The sequence below is a fragment of the Rhineura floridana genome, chromosome 4 (genome assembly GCF_030035675.1).
Source record: "Rhineura floridana isolate rRhiFlo1 chromosome 4, rRhiFlo1.hap2, whole genome shotgun sequence".
Lineage (NCBI taxonomy): Eukaryota > Metazoa > Chordata > Lepidosauria > Squamata > Rhineuridae > Rhineura > Rhineura floridana.
In genome coordinates, this window is record NC_084483.1 from 79,187,454 (window position 1) to 79,209,964 (window position 22,511).

At 43.0% G+C, this 22,511-nt stretch overlaps 1 protein-coding gene across 4 annotated transcripts in view; it reads right to left on the reverse strand.

Moving 5' to 3' along the window:
* ASCC3 (activating signal cointegrator 1 complex subunit 3) overlaps positions 1 to 22,511 on the reverse strand; it is a 411,273-nt gene that overhangs the window by 202,676 nt on the left and 186,086 nt on the right. For all 4 annotated transcript variants that reach the window (XM_061623428.1, XM_061623430.1, XM_061623431.1 and 1 more), the window contains one exon: positions 21,060 to 21,194. In XM_061623428.1, the coding sequence (XP_061479412.1) occupies positions 21,060 to 21,194 (135 nt within the window). The remainder of the gene's footprint in view (positions 1 to 21,059; positions 21,195 to 22,511) is intronic.

A 22,511-nucleotide genomic window follows, 5' to 3' on the forward strand; every position in this document is an offset into this window, starting at 1 on the left:
GACTGGCAGGGGTACGGCCCTGAGGAACGCTCATGGGAAGATGCAGCGCAGGTGCATGCCCCTCGTCTGGTCCGGCGCTTCCACCAGCGCTACCCGGATAAGCCGGGCCCCGGCGGGAGGCGGAAGGTTGGTCGTGGGGCGGGGGATAGTGTCATGGCCCCGTCAGAGGACTCCTCAGATGAGGACGACTCGGGAGTAACAGCAGCAGACCCAGGAGCAGCAGACTCAGAAGGAGACACGGAGGAGCCTCCTGAGAATCCAGCTCCTTCTCCCCCTCAGCTGCAGAGCACCCCAAATACAGCAGAGGCCCTGCAGCCAGACACAGACAGTGCACAGGATACTCCCCCTCACCTGCAGAACGTAGACAGCAGAAGGTCAGGCAGAAGAGGGGCAGGCCTGTCTCCTTAAGGCCCAAACGCTGAGGGCTCACACCTGCTGTCAACCCTGCTCTTTATAAGGCACACCTTGGCTGCAGCTTGTTGCTGACTGCAACGTCAGGCGTGGCTTGTGTGTTCCTAGTTTCCTTGCAACCTCTTTTGGACTGACCCCTTGGCACTTGATCCCGGACCTCTACTGACCTCGCTTCTGGACTCCTGACTTGGCAAGTACGCTTCGGACAAGCCTGGCCCTTATCAGCTCCCCTCCTCCTAGACCTGGCAGATTTATGGCCAGACTGCCGGCTAAGGACTTTGCTTTCCTGCCAACCACCCAGGAATTCCAGCCCCCACCGGCACTGCTGACGCGGTGTAGAGCTGACACTTAACATAATCTATGAAAGAAAATGTCAGGGTTCTCTATTTGACCCTGTCATGACAGCCTTGAGTGGCAGTATTTGTTTAAGGTGTTAAAACAATTTCAACTAGGAAATACATTTATTTCAGCTATCAATAGATTGTACAGGACAAATCAGGGGATGGTCCATACAAATTATCATGATTTACCTCCATTTGCAATAAATTTGCAATAAACAGGGGAAGCAAACAGGGCTTCCCCCTGCCTCTATTGCTCTTTGTCCTCTCTCTAGAGCCCCTAGCAGAGGCATCTAAACTACACACTGAAGGATTCAGGGGGGAGGGCAAAGAGCACTTATTAAACTTTTATGCAGGCGATATGCTGAGAGATCCTGCCAAAGCTTTGCCAACAAATACCAAAGGAATTAAATAAATTAGGATGGGTGGCAGAGCTGAAAACTAATTTGGATAAATCCTGTGTTATGTATTTTGGTGTTCCAAATTGGGATTGCGATGGCGGATTGGAATTCCCATTTGTAGTAAGGATTTTAAGTATTGAGGAATTTGTATTCCTAAAAACCTGAATAGACTTTACTCCCTTAATTTCTCTCCCTTGGTGAAAGTGCAACAGAATGTGTCTAAAGGCTTCAATTATCTGTATTGGGTAGAATAGCTGCTGCACGAATTATGGTAGTTCCATTATTTTGTACTTCCCATTCTCTGCCATCTGAGTAAATTATCACACCGGCAGAAAATAGTTAATACATTTATTTTCCAGGACAAAGCTCCCAGATTGGCAATGAACAATTATTATTGGAAGCCAGAAGGAGAGGGATGGGACTGCCCAATTTGGGGATATATTATGAAGCTGTTCAGCTCTGACAGCTGCATTTTATTATTAAGACAGCTAAACATTGGATTAGGCTTGAACAAGACATGTCATGACACATTTTGTGTGTTGCCTTTTAGATGCCTCACTACAGCTTTATTACAAACAATCCTCACACTGTGTGTATGTTTAAAGTCTGTAAGAAATGGCAACACAAATGTTCTCCGATTTGCTTGCCTCGACTGCCATTGAGCTACTATCCAAAATTGGCTGAGAAGGGACTTTGCTCACTGATTCACTCCTGGGGGGGGGAAGTTTTATTTTGACTGAGGGATTTTTATATTAACAACAATCCTATTGCTATAGAGCAAATCAAAGATTACTACAGGAGCCATGCATGTGTCCTGGTTTCAAGAACATCAATTCAAGCACCTATTGGAGAGTCTGAATATTAAATTAATTATAATTGGCCCCTCACTATGTTTGAGGCAATGACACTGAGTCAAAGGATATGTGTGATATATTTTCACTGGCCCTCTTGGGGGGCTTAAAGCTTTTTGGGAAGGAGATTTTCACACAGAGATTAGTGATGCTAAATGGCGGCAGATGTGGATGTCCAAACATTATAGATCTGTCTCAGCATATGTCAGAGAATGTTCTATGAAGGTGGCATACAGATGGCATTGCATACCTGTGCAGTTGTCTGCAATAATGTCAACTCTGTCCCAAGCATGCTAGCATGGTTGTGGGACCAGGGGGACATTCATTCCTACATCTTTGGTGGGAGTGTCCCCCTGATTTTTGGGTGGAAGTATATCAAGAAATTTCAAAATTATGTCAAAGTACACCGTAACCGTCTTTGTTAAATTTACAGAACTCTCAGATGGTAAGGTTTTGTGCAAAAGAACTGCTTACATGGATGCCAGTGGCAGCTTGACTCTCAATTGCAGTGATGGAAAACTGTTCACGACACTAATTTACTTTAATAGCACAAAATCTGTGGAATTTGGCAATCTTGGAGAAACTGACCCATGATTTTACAGGTAACTAGTGGCTCTGAGGATCTGAAGTGCATCTATGCAATATGGTGGGAATTAATTTTATACTCTGCTGATACTGAAGTGTGTAAATCTTTGTTTCCATGTCAGATATATGGATGGCATAATGTACTATTGTTGTCTTTCTCTTCTCTTTTTATGTATCCTGTTCACAAGTTTGACCCTAATCTAACACCCTGGAATGTCCTTGTTTTTGTTTGTGTTTTTGTCAAGAAAAACATTTAAAATGGTTAAGATACTGTCTGGTTCTGATGCTGAGAACTACAGTCTCCCAGTTCAGACAAACTATGGTTAATTAGAAACTTAACTGCACACTGTGCAGGGAGGAGCAAATGGGCTGCATGTGTGGGCAAAAGTTTTCTGCAAATCTTAGCTTAATAAGCCAAGATGTAACCATATGAAAGCAGCCAATATCTGCAGACAGGATTAGCCTTGTTAAAACAATTCCCTTTGTAACATTTTTTTCCTTCACCAATCTAAAGTGAGAATAGGGAAACGGTTACTTGCAAAGTGCTGCAAAGAGAAAGTATCTTACAAAACAAAGTATAAATAAAGGTACAATAAATATACTAATACTTTAAATATTCAAAAACAGCAGGAACCCACCTTATATACTGTGAAACACAATCAAGACAAAAATGTACAATAACAAAAAATCCACAAGGTGGCTCTCAATACTCAGTATATAGACAAGATACATAAGTAGAGAGGGAGAAAGAGAAAGAGAAATATATATATATTCACACACATTTTGTTGTTTCTATTCTGAAGATAATTTTCAGTTAAAAACTGATTCACCATTGAACTAAAATGTTGGTGGAAGGCATGTAAGTAAGTACAGTAAAAGAGTCTTCCTTTTTTCCTCCTTCAAGTTTTGCATGCACAATCAGCTCAAGACTCACACAATAGAAAAATAGCTAGAAAATAAAATGGCTGGTAGTGTGCAGTTCAGTGCCAATTAAATTTTGGGAATGTTTGCTACTGTGGAAGTGAACCGTTGGTTCTCACCTGAAAGGTGATTTTACTGGATTCCAGTCCATCATGTGGGCAGTAGTCTGCCATCTGGAGTTCAAGGACAGGAAATGCACTGAAGCCTGAGGCTTGAGTAAGTAGTTGGGTGTTGCTGGCTTGCAGACCCCAGTTCATTTTTTGACGTAGTCCTCCATGATGTGCCCCTGGAGAACCTGTATGCAGACCTGCTGGGAGGAAAGACAAAAAAGAGCCCCGCCCCGGATACGGAGAAAACAATGTCGCAAGTAAGTGACGTCCTAACTTGACCTGAAACTACTTCCTGATCATGATTGTTAAGTGAAGGTGGTTGTGAACAAACACAACGGGAAAAACTACAGTGCTAACCTAGTCCTAAGTATCTATTATGTACATGACCATTATATATAGGATAACTTAACTGAAAGCAGCGGTGTCCTGAGGACGAATTAGTGGCTATGCCCTGACAACTGAACTGGGCGGGCCGTGATGGACTGGCATCCAGTAAAATCACCTTTTAGGTGAGAACCAACGGTTTATTTTCCCTGGATGCCAGGCCATCACATAGGACATACCAAAGCCGTTCCAGCTGAGTGGGTGAGGATAAGCCAACTAAGTTGTAGGAACCACCCAAAGGAAGCCTCGGCCAAGGCATAGCAGTCTATTTTATAGTGTCTAATAAATGTCGAGGGAGATTACTAATTTGCTGCTCTGCAGATATCTCCCAGGGAGGCATTGGTTGCAAAGACCACTGAGGTGGAGGCTGCTCTAGTGGAATGAGCTGTTATGCCCTGTGGTGGCATGAGGCCGGTGGCCTCGTAGGCCGTTTGGATGCAGGCTCTTAGCCAACGTGCTAAGGTCGGTGTCGAAGCTTTCTTACCCCGGGACCTAGGATGTACAGATATAAACATCGCTTCCTTGATTCTCAGGTCCTTTGTTCTCTTTATGTACGTCCTGAGTGCCCTAGTGATGTCTAGGCACTGTAACTCCTTTTCCTTTGGGTGTACTGGTCTAGGGCAGAAGGACAGTAAGACCAGTTCCTGCTCCATATGGAAGTTCATGTTGACCCTGGGGATGAAGGAGGGGTCCATCCTGAGGACTACTGAGTCCTCGTGAAAGATGCAGAGTTCGTGTGCAATGGAAAGGGTGTCCAGCTCCGAGATACGCCTGGCCAAGGTGATGGCAACGAGGAATAGGACCTTGTAGGTCAAGAGCTGAAGCAGGATGGTCTCTAGTGGTTCAAAGAGTGGCCACTGAAGGGCCTGTAGAACCTTCTGTAAGTCCCAAGATGGGAAACAGTGAGTAATGAGTGGCTGTGAGGCCACAGCCCCCTTGAAGAAATGCTGGATCAGCTGGCTACTGCAGACTGACCAGAAGAGATTGGGAGGAATGCTGAGATGGCCGATACCTGTCTCTGCAGTGTAGCGACCTTCAGGCCTAGTTGGAGGCCCCTGAGTAGGAATTCTAGGATCTGCGGAGGGTTGGCCTTGGAGGGCCGGATTCCCCTGGATTGACATCAGCTGGCGAATGACTTATATCCTTGTCATGAAAGGTGTACATGCAGACATGACGTCGATGACTCCCAAGGAAAGGCCTGACCACCTCAAGGTTCTCCGCTCAAGCACCACGCCATCAGGTTCAACCATTCCAGGTCTGGATGACATAGAAGACCCTGGGATAGCAGATCCAGCCTGTGGGGTAGTCTCCATGGATCTGACACAGAGAGGATGAGGAGCTCTGAGAACCATGACCTCCATGGCCATCAGGGGGCGATCAGTACCAGCTGGGCCTTCTCCCTTACCTTCCACAAGGTGTGTCCTAAGAGGGGCATTGGTGGGAGGGTATAAAGGAGGCCTTTCGGCCTACGCTGTGAGAGAGCGTCTACGGCCTCTGCTCCCAGTGACCAGTGTCTTGCGAAGAACTGAGGGAGCAGATTGTTCTGTTCTGTCGTGAAGAGGTCTATCTCTAGCCAGCCATATCTCTGCTGTATCTTGGTAATGATCTGTGGGTGTAAGGCCCATTCCCATGGGAGAACCTGCTGACAACTGAGCCAGTCTGCCATGGTAGGTGCTCTGCTGTCAATGATAAGAGGCTGCACTCTGCCCATTCCATGAGGAGTGTGGTCTCTGCCTGTAGGCTCCTTGAGCGTGTTCCCCCCTGCCTGATGTGTGCCCTCGTTGTTGAGTTATTGGAATAAATCAGAACATGGCTGAGCTGGAATCACTGGTTGAAGTGAAGGAGGGCGAGGCGGACTGCCCTAGCTCTAGCCAGTTGATGCTGTGACTTGATTACTCCCTTGGCCAAGTGCCCTGGGTGTAGCATGTGTTGCAGTGAGCTCCCCATCTCACTGGCATCTGTGGTAATTATGGTTCTTGGTGGGTCCCTGAAGGGGTGCCTTCTAGAATGAGAGTCAGAGGTCCTTGGACAAGGGGATTAATCTGTGCTGAGACCTTGCGATATCTGTTTGATGGAAAAGCAGGGCCCACTACAGCGGTCTGGTGTGGTGACATGCGCAACGTAATATCTGTATGGTAGAGATGAAGAGGCCTAGAACCCTGGTGAGGCTCATGAAATCTGCTGCCTTGCTTTGGTAGTGTGTGGCTGCCTTCTTTCTGATAGAGCTTACTCTCTCTGGGGAAAGACATATGAGGCCTCACTTTGTGTCTAGCAGGGCCCCTTTGATTGGGTTGTGTTCTGGGTTGGTAGCGGGGCTTATTCCCTGAGTAGCAGGAATAAGATCTGTAGTCCCTACCTCTTGCTGCTTGCCTTCCTGACCAAAAGGGCTGGTAGGAGCTGTAGGGGGTGTATCTCCTTTGGCCCTGTCTGTCCTCCCGTCTTGGAGTGACTTGGAAATAATTCCCCCTCCTCCTCTGAGGAGTGTGGAAGCTACACAGTACGATTAGACTTGCGTTTGGCTTTCCGCCCTCTAGTGTTGCAAGTATCAGAGGGGTGGGAGGCTTCTGTCACTTGTGCAGAGCTGGTGCCGCCAGCTAGCAAGCTAAACAAGGCCTCCTTTCAGCTGGTCCGAAAACTCCAATGGAGGACCTTGGCTCGAAGTGGAATGGCTGGATGACTGTATTGATCGGGCTGTTTGGTGTGACATCCCACTGGACTCATTTCTAAGGCCTCTGAGACGGCTATATTGCCTGTATTCTGCCTTGGTGGACCCAGCTCGAGGAACTGTTCCGTCTCTGGCACGGGTCCCTGTGCCTGCTCCTCACAATCGATGTATTTGGCCCTGCTGGATGGCTGATTGGGAGGCCCCTTCTGACACATCTTCCTAGTCTACTTGGCCTTGGGTGGTTCCAACCGACTCCGGTTGGAAAGTGAAGACTGAGGGGTGCCCTGCCTGGCAGAAGGAAGGGTCTGGTTCGTGTTGGGCTGAGGGGCTGCCCAGCCGAAGAGCAGGGCTGATTGGGGTTGTCCTTCTTAGAGGCCATGTAAGTTGACTATGAGAAGCTGCTCTGGCCACTGCCGCAATTGGATAGGGAGGAGAGCGTATAGACACGGGATGTTGCCTGGCCACTTTCCTCTGCGACGGCTGTGCTCTGCCTGCTGCCGCAATTGGCGAAGGAGGAAAACATGGGGCTGGGTAGTAGTTGAAAGATTGTCCTCTGGAAGGCGAATCTACTCTGCCCGCTGCTGCAATTGGCAAGGGGGGAGAGTATATAAAGCTGGGTTATAGCCGGGTGGCTGTCTTCAACAGAAGCCTGCTCTGCCCACTACTGCGATTGGTAGGGGGTGGGAGCTCTGTCTTCAGTCTTGACCTCAGCTAAATGTCCTCTATTATTTTAATTATTTTAATTCTTTTTAGGCAAGCCAGGAGGGGGCACTGTGACCCGCGGCTGCTGGACCAGGTCGCTAGGGCTCCTCCCACCCACCAGTGTGCCAAAAGCAAAATTGAGGACGTGGGGAGGCAGTAGCCTTGATGGCTGAAGCAATTGTGTGGCTGCTGCACAGCTGAGCGCAGCGCGGCCACCACACAGTCAATTGCAGCACGGCTCTAGCCCTGTAGCCCCAGCCTCCTCCCAGCCCCTAGCATGCCCAGAGTAAGGCAGTAGCCTCAAGGGCGGAAGCGATGTGTGGCCGCCAAACAGCTGTTTGCTGCGCAGCTCTGTCCAAGCAGCCCCTGAGAAGCTTGTGGAGATTTAGCGGTGGTAGCCACATGGGCGGGGTGGCTGCACAGCCAGCAAGTGTGGCTCAGTTGTCAGAAAAACCAGCCCAGAAAGAAGGGCCAAAAAGCCCAGCAGGAGCCCAGGTAAGGCCGGCGGTGGTGAGACAAAAAAATGGCACCCATTCGTGCCAAAAATAAAATGGACAAAAGGCCTCGTAGGAGCTGGGAGAGGCTTTCCTGCCCTTCTCTGGGTCGGAAGGAGGTAGCAGAAGAGAGAGTCCAGCTGAAGCTGAGTGAGCTTCCCTGAAGCCGGTTGACTAAGAGGTTAACTAATGGGTGGGAAGAGTCTGGATGGAACTCTAACTTGCTCCCCCTGCTCCACAATCCCAGTGGGGAGGGAAAGGGAAACCCAGGTCCCAACCTCCCCACTAGGGAAAACAAAAAAAAGTTAAGAGGGAACAGGAAAGGAAGAAACAAAAAGATGAAAAAGGAAGGGAGTAGGACTAAGAAACATCTGCCTTGGACCAGGACAGGAAATGAACTGGGGTCTGCAAGCCAGCAACGCCCAACTACTTCCTCAAGCCTCAGGTTTCAGTGCATTTCCTGTTCTTGAACTCCAGATGGCAGACTACTACCCACGTGATGGACAGGCATGCAGGGAAAATGGCAATCCATTGCTAGATTTCTTGTGAAAGTGTAGAGCCCCAGCCCAGAGAAAATACACAAAACCTTCTGCAAAAAGATGTGTGCAAAAAGATGCACAAGTGCTGGATGCAGTATCGTGTACTGGCTAGAGTAGTGGACTAGGCCCTGGGAGACCAAGGTTCAAATCTCACTGAGCCACCTTGGGTCAGTCAACGTATCTTAGCCTAACTACCTCACAGGGTTATAATGAGGATAAGGTGGGAAGAGGGAGAATCGTATATGCTACCTTGAGCTTCTTGGGTATTAAAGGGACTTTCCCCCCTTTAAAATAATCTGATATTTTTGGAACCCACCCACCCATCCACACAATACTCAACTTCTTATCAACCTTAAGTTCATTTTAACAACATAAAATGCATCATTTATGACTTAGCCAATACATAACATTGTCCTCTTTGGCACATGGATGAAGTTGCAGAGCAATCTTATGCATGTTTAATAAGAAGCAAACCCCACTCTCTTTAGTATCATGTACTTCCAGGTAACTAAACATAGGATTACAGACTCAAACGTATAAATGGCTTGCGTTTTGTAGCCAGGAGCCTGTATTACAGTCATTTGAGGGGAGAGGTTAAAAAGTTGATCAAAATGGAGGGGGCCAGAAGCAGGATACTTGCTTCCAAACTAGACCAAGAATGCAGCAATACATGAACAACAAATGCCCTGTAAGATCCTGTGCTGAAATGCAGCTTGGATCTGAGTACTGTATATATCTACACTGTAGATTCTATGGACTATTTTGTCAAGCTGATTGTGAGGAACCACTGGCAACATTACATGTCTGATGAGATGTAGAGGTCACTGAAACTTCAGTGGATCTATGAAGTGGAAGGTAAGTACTATATTCTGCACTGCTGAAAAGTTAATTTACAGCACTCTGTGGATATGAAGTTTGTGAATAGAGTCTCCCAGTGAAGGAAGGGCAGGAGGCAATTTTGACCAACTTCTCCCTCCCCTGCCCCCAGCGGACCCCCTCCATGCTGTTTTGGAGGATTCCCCCAATCCTAAAGACATTTTTGGGGGACGGAGGAAAGGGGAAATTGCCAACTACAGCACAAGCAGGATTCAAGGCTAGATTCAAACAAATGTATTTAACTTAATTATAATGAAAGCTATTTTTAAATTACATATTACAACACCATTGCTATGGGATTATGTGAAATCATGTCCTCCCTCTCCACAACTACCCCAGTTACTACTGACTTCACTAAAATGAAAACTGAAAGGCTGTAAGACCATGGTTTAGCATTACATCCGAACCAGATCTTCATCTTTGATTAGCTGCTTCTTCTACCAGCTGATGTTTCCAGATTGGGGAGGGCAGGTTAACTATTTTCATTTCTTAGTGTTTCTGAAGGTGATTGACATGATCCATAATGCCTGAAAGCTTTAGTTGAGAAAAAACTCCTATGAGTAATTCTTAATTACTTACAGATGTCTGTTAATTCCTATGAGAGGTTTTATTTCAAAATTGAAAGAGCAGGTTGATTCCTCTCGGGCTCTTAAAAATCCACTAGCTCTTTATTTTGTCAAAATGTTATTCTATGTGGAATGGAAGCTCTTGGAGTGAAATACTCTTTTCAATGTCATCCTTCCCAGAATAAGGACAAAAGTAATTTTGTTTCTAAAACACTATAAAGAGTTTTATTATGGACTGGTATCCAAACAAATAGCATTTTGTTAATAATTTACTGTATGGGTTATTCATAATGAAGGGGAAGGTGTGCAAACATATGTTAATTCACTAATAGGCAAAAAAACCTTGCGGTTTAACAACGTACCTACTGTCAACAGATATTTCTATCAAACTTTAAAAAGTAGGGAAATTGGGCAACTATAGAGAATGCACCAGGGGAGCAGGAGACCTGACCTCCTCTCTCAGATATTGGACTGCCCTACAAATTTGTCAAAATGCAAACACAATTTGGGTTGGTCTTTCACAGTCCAATCCACTTCCTATGTAGCTTGTTAACATGTGCCTCTGAGCATATGGTGAGTGGTGGCAACACCTGCCATCTCCAAAAATGGAGAATTACATTTTTGTATGTTTCTTGGTGTTCTTACTTTGCTTCTTTTCTGTGTTACTACTGTTTCTACAGAGAATCTAACCTAGAAAATTATGTCTCTCATTATTCATCCTAGAAATCTGTGTCAAATTTATTTTTTATTAATTTCAAAGCCTTTTTACTGGTCAATATCAGATGATGGTGAAGACAGCCTTTTGTGTTTCAAACTGGAGGTTATGCTCTATTTCCATTTTGGGTGAATTGAATCTGAAACTGCAGTTTGATGTAAAATCAGACTGATTCCAATATGTTGCTACTTAAGCAATGACTGCAGCTGTTGGAAAAAACAAACATGGCCTGCCCAAGATGCATGTTGTCAGCCTGCTATGCTTAAACTACTCCACTTAAGAAAAGGTGGGCATGGTCAACTAAAAATATAGAGCATACCTAGAATTTTTCTAGAAAGTATTTCACCTCCCACTGTTTTATCTTGTGCAAACTCAGACACTCCTCATGTCCATGGGAAACTATTCTGCAGAGGTCAGTGCCATTATTCCACAATTGTTTCTGGAGCTTTCTTTTAGTGTTGCAAAGTCCATTTCACATATACACAGAAACAGAAGCAAAAGAAAATGATTTACTATAGGAAGCTTCATTAAAATTGTGAAGTAAATCAAACATATTTAAAGTGACTATCTGAACTATATCAACTGTTTTAATACTGTTCCTTCCTCCCTGCTAAAACAAGATCAGCACAGCACATGTCCTGTTTCTGTTATCTGGGCTAATTTCAGGTGTTGCCACCACTCACCATATGCTCAGAGGCACATGTTACCAAATTCTTCCATGCTACACAAGCAGTGGATTGGACTGTAAAAGGCCAAGCCATATTGTGTTTGCATTTTGACAAATTTGTAGGGCAGCCCAATACTTCAGAGAGGAGGTCAGGTCTCCTGCTTCCCTGGTGCATTCACTATAGCTGCCCAATTTCCCTACTTTTTAAAGTTTGATAGAAATATCTATTGGCTATAGGTACATTCTTAAACCACAAGGTTTTTTGCCTATTAATGAATTTCTTTGCTTTTAAATCCAGGAAGTAAGAAATGGGATCCTGTGCAGGTTTGCTGAGAATGGATTGATCATTTGCATGCTTATTGAGTTCTGTGGGATTTACTCCCCTGCAATCATGGTTAGGATAGGTGAAACTGACCACAGGGGATGGGGAGAGGAAGAGGGGAGCAGGCAGGACGGGGAGGACAGGATGGATCTTTTGCATGTATATTGAGTTCAGTGGGATTTACTCCTGCCCAATAATGCTTAGGATAGGTAACAAAAGGTAACACTGACTATGGGGAGGGAAGCCTCGAGAGGGGAAGAAGGGAGGAGGAAGGGAGAGGAGAGGTGAAGGAGGGGGAAGGTATGTCTGATCATTTGCATGCTTACTGCATTCAGTGGGATTTACTCCCATGGAATCTTGCTTGAAAATGAAATGGACTGCCTTCAAGTCGATCCTGACTTATGGTGACCCTATGAATAGGGTTTTCATGGTAAGTGGTATTCAGAGCGGGTTTACCTCTGAGGCTGAAAGGCAGTGACTGGCCTAAGGTCACCCAGTGAGCTTCATGGCTGTGTGGGGATTTGAACCCTGGTCTCCCAGGTTGTAGTCCTAGGATAAGTAAAACTGACCATGAGGGAAGGGGGAGGGGGAGGGGGAGGAGGGGGAAGGGCAGGTTTGATCATTTGCATGCTTTTTGAGTTCAGTGGGATTTACTCCTGTGCAATCATGCTTAGGATAGGTGACCTGGGGGAGGGGCAGGGGGGAGGAGGGGGCAGGAAGTGGAGGAGGGGGCAGGAAAGGGAGGAGGAGGGCAGGAAAGGAGATGGGAGAGGGAGGGGAAGAGACTGGGTTGGTGGAAACTGGGCAGAGTGGAAGCCCCTTTACTTTCCAAAAGGAAAACATTGTGAACAGTATCATTCTTTTTCAGGGTTTTCCTCACCTTTTTATTCTACAGCAGGCACATGTAGCCTCCCACCCAAATTTAAACTAAAGCTGTCCCTGGCCACATCCACAGAAGACCATTATTTCACTTTAGAGAGTCATGGCTTCTCCCAAAGAATCCTGGGAAGTGTAGTTAGTGAAGGGTGCTCAGAGTTGCTAGGAAATGTCCTGTTCACCTCACAGAGCTTCAGTCAGAGAGGCTGACTGTTAAACCACTCTGGCCACTGGAGCTCTGTCAGGGGAATAAGAGTCTCCTGTCAGTACCCTTCACAAACTACACGTCTCAGGATTCTTTGGGAGAAGCAATTACTGTCTGAAGTGAAATCAAGGTCTGGCGTGGGTGCGGCCCTGTTTAGGCAAGCCAAGCAGCTGTGAATCTGGTTCTTACTGAGCATGCCCGACGTTATCATTGAGTTCAAGGTAAATTTTCTTAATTAAAAATCAGCCAGGCATTTTTTAAACTGCAGAAGATGAAGGTCAAAGTATGGGGCAAGGTCAGTAATAGGATTACAGGTACTCTGTGAACATGGCTGATTTTTAATTAATTTCAACAGATTATGAGAACTCTGAGAGGAAAAACGTCCAAAAGGGGTTTATTTCTCTCTCTCTCTTTTTACACTTTGAACTCTCGATTCTCTCTGGAGGGCACATTGGAGGGCACATTGATTACCTGGACCAATCCATATCTAATTTATAATGTTTTAGTTACATAAGTTTGAAGCTAGAAAATATATGTTTTAGATCCCACCCCCTAATTCATATATTAACAACAGAGCGAATTTGGAAAAATGGGATTGTAGACCTGTACTCAAAGTTCACTCTGTCTATGGCTTCTTTTTGATAGATGTGCTGGCATTTGAGTTGAGAGCACAAGCCAACAAATTGGATAGTGCTTCTGCTCTGTCTTATCGAATGTACTCCTTGGTCTAGAACAGCAAGGCATGGAAACCTGTGTCCCTCCACCTGTTGGACTCCAAATGCCATCGGCTCTAGCCAGAATGCCCAATGGTCAGGGATGATGGGAGCTAAAGTATAACATCTAGAGGGGCTTTATCTCTTCCAAACTAAACATGTAATTCATAGAAAGGTCTAAAATATATTTGTTAAGCATCTGTTAACATACTCAATCTTTTGGTGTGCTTAAGAAAGAAAAATAATCTTGGGGAACCTACCCAGAAAAATGTCAAGACCTATCCAGGAGTTGCAGCTATAGTTTGAAGAGCGATGTTTAAGATAATCTCTTACTTAAATGTAATTCTGAAATTCGATATGTTAAAATTAGGTGATCATTTTATCAATTGGTTAAATTGGTTTCTCTGATACTTGTAAAAAGTTTGTTGTAGTTGAATTTCATGCCTCCTTTCTGTTTTGCTTCCTGTTGAATAAACAGTGATCCCAGCCTAGGGAACCACATAAACAGTAGCCATTCATTTAATAGACTTAATATGCACCATCCTGAAATGTTGGGGCAGATAACAAAAACAAAACAAAATTAATTTTCAGCACCTTACTGGAATTCACCTATCATTTACTTACTTAATCGTGAAAATCAAAGGTCAGTGCAAACAGAAGCCTTGCATTGCTTCAGAAAGTCCCTCTGGGTTGGACTTCAGCAATATAGGAGTGTGCAGGAGTGATTTCCGTAACTCAGACAGCCACTGTGTATAATTCTGTCCATGCCCTTGCTGTCTGAACTTGATGCAGGGAGTTATCATTACCTTTGGTTTGTTGTTGTTGTTATGTGCCTCCAAGTCGACTACGACTTATGGCGACCCTATGAATCAGTGACCTCCAAGAGCATCTGTCATGAACCACCCTTTTCAGATCTTGTAAGTTCAGGTCTGGGGCTTCCTTTATGGAATCAATCCATCTCTTGTTTGGCCTTCCTCTTTTTCTACTTCCTTCTGTTTTTCCAAGCATTATTATCTTTTCTAATGAATCATGTCTTCTCATTATGTGTCCAAAGTTTGATAACCTCAGTTTCATCATTTTAGCTTCTAGTTACAGTTCTGGTTTAATTTCTTCTAACACCCAATTATTTGTCTTTTTCGCGGTCCATGGTATGCGCAAACCTCTCCTCCACCACCACATTTCAAATGAGTTGATTTTTCTCTTATCCGCTTTTTTCACTGTCCAACGTTCACATCCATACATAGAGATCGGAAATACCATGGTCTGAATGATCCTGACTTTAGTGTTCAGTGATACATCTTTACATTTGAGGACCTTTTCTAGTTCCCTCATAGCTGCCCTCCCCAGTCCTAGCCTTCTTCTGATTTCTTGACTATTGTCTCCATTTTGGTTAATGACTGTGCCGAGGTATTGATAATCCTTGACAAGTTCAATGTCCCTCATAGCTGCCCTCCCCAGTCCTAGCCTTCTTCTGATTTCTTGACTATTGTCTCCATTTTGGTTAATGACTGTGCCGAGGTATTGATAATCCTTGACAAGTTCAATGTCCTCATTGTCAACTGTAAAGTTACAGAAGTCCTGCTTTTGTCATTACTTTAGTTTTTTTGACGTTCAGCTGTAGTCCTGCTTTTGTGCTTTCCTCTTAAATGTTCATCAGCATTCGTTTCAAATCATTACTGGTTTCTGCTAGTAGTATGGTATCGTCTGCATATTTTAAATTATTGATATTTCTCCCTCCAATTTTCACACCTCCTTCATCTTGGTCCAATCCTGCTTTCCGTATGATATGTTCTGAATACAGATTAAATAAATAGGGTGATAAAATACACCCGTCTCACACCCTTTCCGATGGGGAACCAATCGGTTTCTCCATATTCTGTCCTTACAGTAGCTTCTTGTCCAGAGTATAAGTTGCGTATCAGAACAATAAGATGCTGTGGCACCCCCATTTCTTTTAAAGCATTCCATAGTTTTTCATGATCTACACAGTCAAAGGCTTTGCTGTAATCTATAAAGCACAAGGTGATTTTCTTCTGAAATTCCTTGGTCCGTTCTATTATCCAACGTATGTTTGCGATATGATCTCTGGTACCTTGTCACTTTCTAAATCCAGCTTGGATGTCTGGCATTTCTCGCTCCATATATGGCAAGAGCCTTTGTTGTAGAATCTTGAGCATTAGTTTACTTGCATGGGATATTAAGGCAATAGTTCGATAATTACTGCATTCCCTGGGATCCCCTTTCTTTGGAATTGGGGTGTATATGGAACGCTTCCAGTCTGTGGGCCATTGTTTAGTTTTCCATATTTCTTGACAGATTTTTGTCACAATTTGGACTGATTCAGTCACAGTAGCTTGTAGCAACTCTATTGGTATGCCATCTATTCCCGGTGATTTGTTTCTTCCAAGTAGTTTAAGAGCAGCTTTCACCTCACATTCTAAAATTTCTGGTTCTTCATCATACGGTTCCTCCACGAATGAATCTGTCATCCTGTCAGCTCTTTTATAGAGTTCTTCAGTGTATTGCTTCCATCTTTCTTTTATTTCATCTCGGTCAGTCAGTGTGTTCCCCTGTTGATTATTCAACATCCCTACTCTTGGTTTAAATTTCCCTTTCATTTCTCTAATCTTTTGGAACAGGGCTCTTGTTCTACCCTTTTTGCTGTCCTCCTCTATTTCTATACAGTAACTATTGTAATAGTTCTCTTTGTCCCTACGTACTAGTCGCTGTATTGCTGCATTTAGGGTTCTGACTGTGTTTCTATCTCCTTTTGCTTTTCCTTTCTTTCTCTCTTTAACCATTTTAAGAGTTTTGTCAGTCATCCATTGAGGTCTTTCTCTCTTTTTAAGTAGAGGTATTGTCTTTTTGCATTCTTCCTTGATAATGCCTCTGACTTCAGTCCACAGTTCTTCTGGTTCTCTGTCAACTAAGTTTAAAGCCTCAAACCTGTTCCTTATTTGATCTTTATATGCTTCTGGGATGTTATTTACATTGTATTTTGGCATTATGATTGCTTTGTTGGTCTTCTTTAGCTTTACTCTGATTTTCGATACGACCAGTTCATGATCTGTATCGCAGCCTGCTCCTGGTCTTGTTTTCGCAGAAAGTATGGAACTTTTCCATCTTCTGCTACCAATGATATAATCAATTTGATTCCTATATTGACCATTTGGTGATGTCCACGTGTACAGTCGTCTTTTCGGTTGTTCATAAAATGTGTTCGCAAGGAACAAATTATTGGCTTCACAGAATTCAATAAGTCTGTCTCCTGCTTCGTTTCTGTCTCCTAGGCCCCATTTCCCCACAATTCCTAATTCTTCTCTGTTCCCTACTTTTGCATTCCAATCCCCCATGATTATCAGCACATCTTGTTTTGGCGTGTGATCAATTTCTTCCTGTACTTCTCCGTAAGATCTCTCCAATGCCTCTTCTTCTGCATTTGCCATTGGGGCATAGACTTGGATGATGGTTATGTTGATAGGTTTCCCATTTAATCTCATTGATATAACTCGCTCAGACCTTGTGTTATAGCACCTAATTGCTTTTGCTACATCACTTCTCACTATTAAAGCAACCCCATTTCTTCTTAATTTCTCATTTCCTGCATAAAATATTTTGTAGTTGCCTGATTGGAAATGTCCCATTCCCGTCCATTTTAGTTTGCTCACACCAAGTATTGTAGTGTTGATGCATTCCATTTCTTGCTTGACAATTTCTAACTTTCCCTGGTTCATGCTTCTCACATTCCATGTTCCTATCACGTGCGTCGTACAACTCCGGACTCTCCTTTCGCATCTGTGCCCATCAACCTCTGGGCTTTCTTTTGGCTTTGACCCAGCTGCATCATTAGTCACAGTGCTACTCGTACTTGTCCTTTGTTCTTCCCCAGTAGCTCGGTGAGTGCCTTCTGACCTGGGGGTCTCATCTTCCAGCACTATCTCGTGTTGCATTTTGGATACTCTGTTCATAGGATTTTTGTGGTAAGAGATATTTAGAGGTGGTTTACCACTGCCTTCCTCTGAGTTTGGATGCATTTTAGCCTGGTGTTTCAGACCATTCCGCCTTGGGTGCCCCTGCTAGGAGTCTAGCCTCTTGGTCTAGACTCCTGACGGCATTGCTCTTAGCTTCTTCAACACTCTCAAACCCCCTCACCATGTTAAGGTGTGCAACCTTTGGTAGTTATATTTTATTGTGCTTAGACAAAACAGGGGAATGAGTCTCTTGAACCCAAATCATGTTGGGGCGTAAATCATTCATGTGCATGCAAATGTAAGTCTAAGGTGGCCCCAGAGTGCAAGAAAGTCATCCCCAGAGTCCAAGATTAGAGAAGAAATTCATCCCTGGCTTGGTTTCAGCAACCCTTTCTCCATGTTCCTATATTACCAATCATGTGAGGTGTTTGTCCCATTCTTCTCAGAATAAGAACTAGTGGGTTTTCTGCAAGTACCTTAGAATTCATAGCTTTTACAGTGCCTATCATGTTAGAAGAAGGAATCTAATACTACCTCACCATGGACAAGTGGATTTTGTACAGAAGTACAAATGTGAAGGGTAGAATAAAAAGGAACCTGTAAAATCTTGAGAACACACCTTTCCCCTCTCCAAGAACTTGAGGAACTGAAAAAATCTCCTGTGAAATATTGGTCCAGTTCACAAATAACTTTAAACCATAGTTAAAATGAACTGTAGTCTAATGTGTTCAAGCAGCGTGTTGACACGCGGTGAAATCATGGGCAGTTTGCTCTTTCCCTGATCTGCCATCCTGGAGAGAAAAAAAGTCACAGTCTGGTTTGTCATTATGTTTACAAATTTGGCTTAGCACTCATGGTTTGTCTGGAGAGAAACAAACCAACCACGAGCCCATGCTCACACTTAACAACAAGCAAAACTATGGCTTGTTTTCTCTCCAGCACGGCAGGAGTGGGGGAACAGTGAAGTGTCCAGGGTTCAGCAGCATTTATTTGCATGCTGCTCATTCACATTAACCCTAGTTTATTTTCACTATGGTTTATAATGTGATGCGCAACCCAGGCCATTCTCTCTTTTGGAACAAGTGACATGCTTTTTAAGACAAGGTTTTAACCAAAGGGGTCTTCTGGGCGACCTTCTAAGTGCCACATTCTAGTGGTAGGTGGAGCAATGAACGCAAAAATTACCTTTACACAGAAGACTTGTTTTACACAAGTCTATTCTCCATCCTATTCTCCATCCTATTCTCCATCCAGCCAAGCAAGTGGCATTATCAGAGTTCAAGAAGGCATCCTAGCCAGGCAGAAACACTTGAGGGCGTAAAGCAGGGCTAGTGAGAAGTGTGGCTGACCAAGAGGTGAAGGTTGGGGAGAGTCCCAAGGACATAAGCCTTGGAAGGTTGCATTTGACCCCCCATGAGATTTCCCACTCCTTTTTACCTACTCAAAAAGATTTTTCTGTAAAACAATGTACAGCATTAGAGAATCATTAATACCTGTATATATTGTAGAATGACGTACTGGAGTTGTTATTAATTAATACTATTCTTGTTCCCACCTATACTCTGGCAATATCTTTTGAGTAATTAAAGAAGAAAATATCTCAATAAAATAATGTTTAGGAATGGAGGGAAATAACCTGCTGTGGCCCAACAAACTTGTACTCTTATCAGCAAGAATATACAAATGGTGTCCCTATACGGCTCTGTGATGATTTTGAACAGTTACTAGAAACCTCATACCTTTTTGGCTTTATAGTTATTAGATAAAAACTTGTGAGTTGTCTGAAAATTACAGATTCTCCTGTATGTACATTTATTAAACACTTTTTCCCTCTTTGTAAGTTTATCTATGGAGTTTTGTAATTACTTGCTTACTAAGAAGCAAACCACATTAACTTTTCTTTTACTGAAAATGTAACTTTCTCAGTAAGCAAATTAAACACTCTTTAAAAAAACGTACTCATTCTCATACAGAACATTTATAAATAAGGTTTCAGTAAAAGGAATTTGTTACAAGATGGCAACTTATCATTTAACACACCAAAATCAAGAAGGGAGAAAAAAGTGCAGAAAAGGATGCTAAAAGCAGAAAGCAAGATTGTATCTGAAGCAAGCCTTTGATGTGCTATGCATAGGTTTTGTTATGATAAATGTTTTGCATAGATGAGCTACAAACTACAAATGACTCCTGCAAACATCAGCAGATGAAAACATCTCTTTTGTTTGTGTGTCTCACAGGGCAGTGAAATAGCTCCATTAATTATCACTAATGAGAGAGCAACCTATGGTTTTTAGCAGCAAACTGTCACTTATGGAAAATAATATTAATGTTTTAGTAATGTGTAGCTGTTTCTTAGCAAATGGATTTTAATTAGCATGCCATGCCATGGAGTACCAACAAAAAGAAAACAGTGAACGTACTTAAATCCCATGTTGAAATATCAGCAGATAGCACACATTCTGCTACCATAAATTAACTCTGGTTGAACTTTGCAGCCACAGTTAGAGCCAGGGAGAATAATGGATGTCAACAGTAAGACCTGGGTGAATAAACAGGCCAGAAATGCAATGCTTACAGTTGTTTTGGTAAATGAGGACAGGAACATAAGCCTTCAGTTATGAAGCCAGAGGCAGTTTCCACAGTAGCACTGGTGACTGCTAGGGGCAAACAATTCTGCCTATTTATTTATTTATAGAAGTATTTCTATACCACCCTTTTACAAGATGATCTGTACAGCAACATAAAAACCTTTAAAAGTGGTATAATTTGCATGAGCATTTGCTCGATATACATAAAGATACAATTCATAGAACATCATCTACATATGTTCTCTATATAAACCGGCTTACAGTGTCAACGATTCATCTTGGTAAGCTACCATAAGACAGACACTAATTAAGAGCCACTGTGGTCATAATATGAATGTTAAATATTGCAACACAGAGCAACCCCACACACACACAAAGGAGCCCAGAGCAGCAGACGCGAAAATGATAAAACAATACAATAAAAATAAAATACAAAAAGTATTAAAAACATTTAAAAGCCATTAAAAACCACTAAAAACAATTAAACACAGTCCCATACTCTATGTCAAAATGAGAATCCTACCAAACACCCCGCTGACATTTTTTTTCATGGTGTGAAAACCACTGCAATGGATGTCTCTCACATGATGCTCCAGAAAGAAGATTGTGCTCTCAATGTGCTCCTTCATAGGGCAACATCAATCTCCTGGCAAATGAAAAATGGTGGCATGGGAAGGAACCACCTCCCATGTAGTCAAGATCTTTTGAGTTAACAGGATAGTGCAAGAGGGTTACATCGTACAGCAGCGACCACGCTATGAGGTAACAGCAGCAGACTTACGGGCTGCTTCTAAGAATACATTTTGCACCTAGCTACAGATACATGTGAAAATACAGCTGCCTCACATAAATCATGAGTGCCACATGAATGGTCAAAAAAACCTGTTTTTCTCAGAAAAACATATCTGCAGCTCCAGTAATTAACAAAAGATAAGTATAATGCTTGTAAAATTTCACACTTAGAATGAATCAGTATTTTCAACACAGAATGCAACGTTTCATGTATTTAAAAGACAGACAGACACACACACACACACACACACAGAGAGAGAAAGAGAGAGAGAGAGAGAGAGAAGTGACAGAAACAGGAAGATATTGCATGTAAATGGATCTTGCTTTGGTAAGATATTAAAACCAATTAGCCATAGAAGCCACTTACTTGTTTTTCCAGTTGTCCGTACTCAGGACCTTGGGCTGGCAAAAAGTAGCAGATGTGACCATTATTTTTAGCTTTTTCACAAAGAGCCATAGCAGTCCTGACAGTGGCATTTCGAGCGTGAACAAATACCATCACCTTGAAATAAAAGATTAAAATGTATTTCAATCAATCAATAAATTTATTTTGGTCATAGACCAGCAAGTAAAATAAATAAATAATGTCCAAAACACTATACAAGAAATCAGCATTTGAACTACATCACTATTGTCAGTATGTACATATCCTGATAAAACCGTAAAACATTAAAAAACTTGCAATGTCCTCCTCCTGCACACAATCATGGCTGCACAAAAGCTGTGCATGTATTTAGCAACAGCAAATGGTTAACAGTACTACTGATTTTGGATGAAATAAGTTATAAACATATGCTAATCATTCTAATCCAGGGGTGATTAACCTGTAGCCCTCGCCCTCCAGAGGTTGTTGCAGTCCCACCAGCCTCAGCTAGCACAGCCAGTAGTAACGGAAGTTGGAGTCTAACAACCTGTGGAGATCCACATTAGCCAACCTTGTTCTAATTCAAAACAAACAGCATATTTCTAAATAAATCTATATATTATACAGCCATGAAAGTGGCTATATACTATCGTCGGCATGAATTTTTTGCATTCCGCAATGTTAAATTGAAAATACCCTCCATACCATTCTGCTGCTTCCCATAAGCTCATTTCAAAACAAAACCTTACAAAATGTATAGTCCTCAACTCAGAAACACTTGCTTAACTATCTACTAAATTTTCATGGCGATACACAAAACAGTCAGAGAGAATCAAGAGTTCAAAGTCTAAAGAGAGAGAGAGAGAAAGACCCCTGTTGGACTTTTTTTGTCAGTGTTCTCACAATTTGATGAAATTAATTAAAAATCAGCCATGTTCACAGAGTACCTGTAATCCTATTACTGATTTTGCCCCGTACTCTGACCTTCGCGTTCTAAAGTTTTGATCATATGCTCAGAGGCACATTACCAAATTCTTCCAAGATACACAGGAAGTGGATTGGACTGTGAAATTGTGTTTGCATTTTGACAAATGTGTAGGGCAGTATAGTATCTCAGAGAGGAGGTCAGGTCTCCTGCTCCCCTGGTGCATTCATTATAGCTGCCCAATTTCCCTGCTTTTTAAAGTTTGATAGAAATATCTGTGGGCTATAGGTACGTTCTTAAACTGCAAGGGTTTTTTTGCCTATTAGTGAATACTTTTTTATTTTTTACACTGTACAACTCAGTTTCAGAGCTCCAGTTTAGGCTTAGTCCTCAGAAGGTGAATGTGAGATGATAAAAGTAGTGCCTGGACTGTACCACTTCAGACTGCAAAGGAGTGCTCACATGATAGAATGCTCTACGAACAACAAGACTCCCCACATGTAGAAAACTAGTGCCAAAATTCTCTTTGT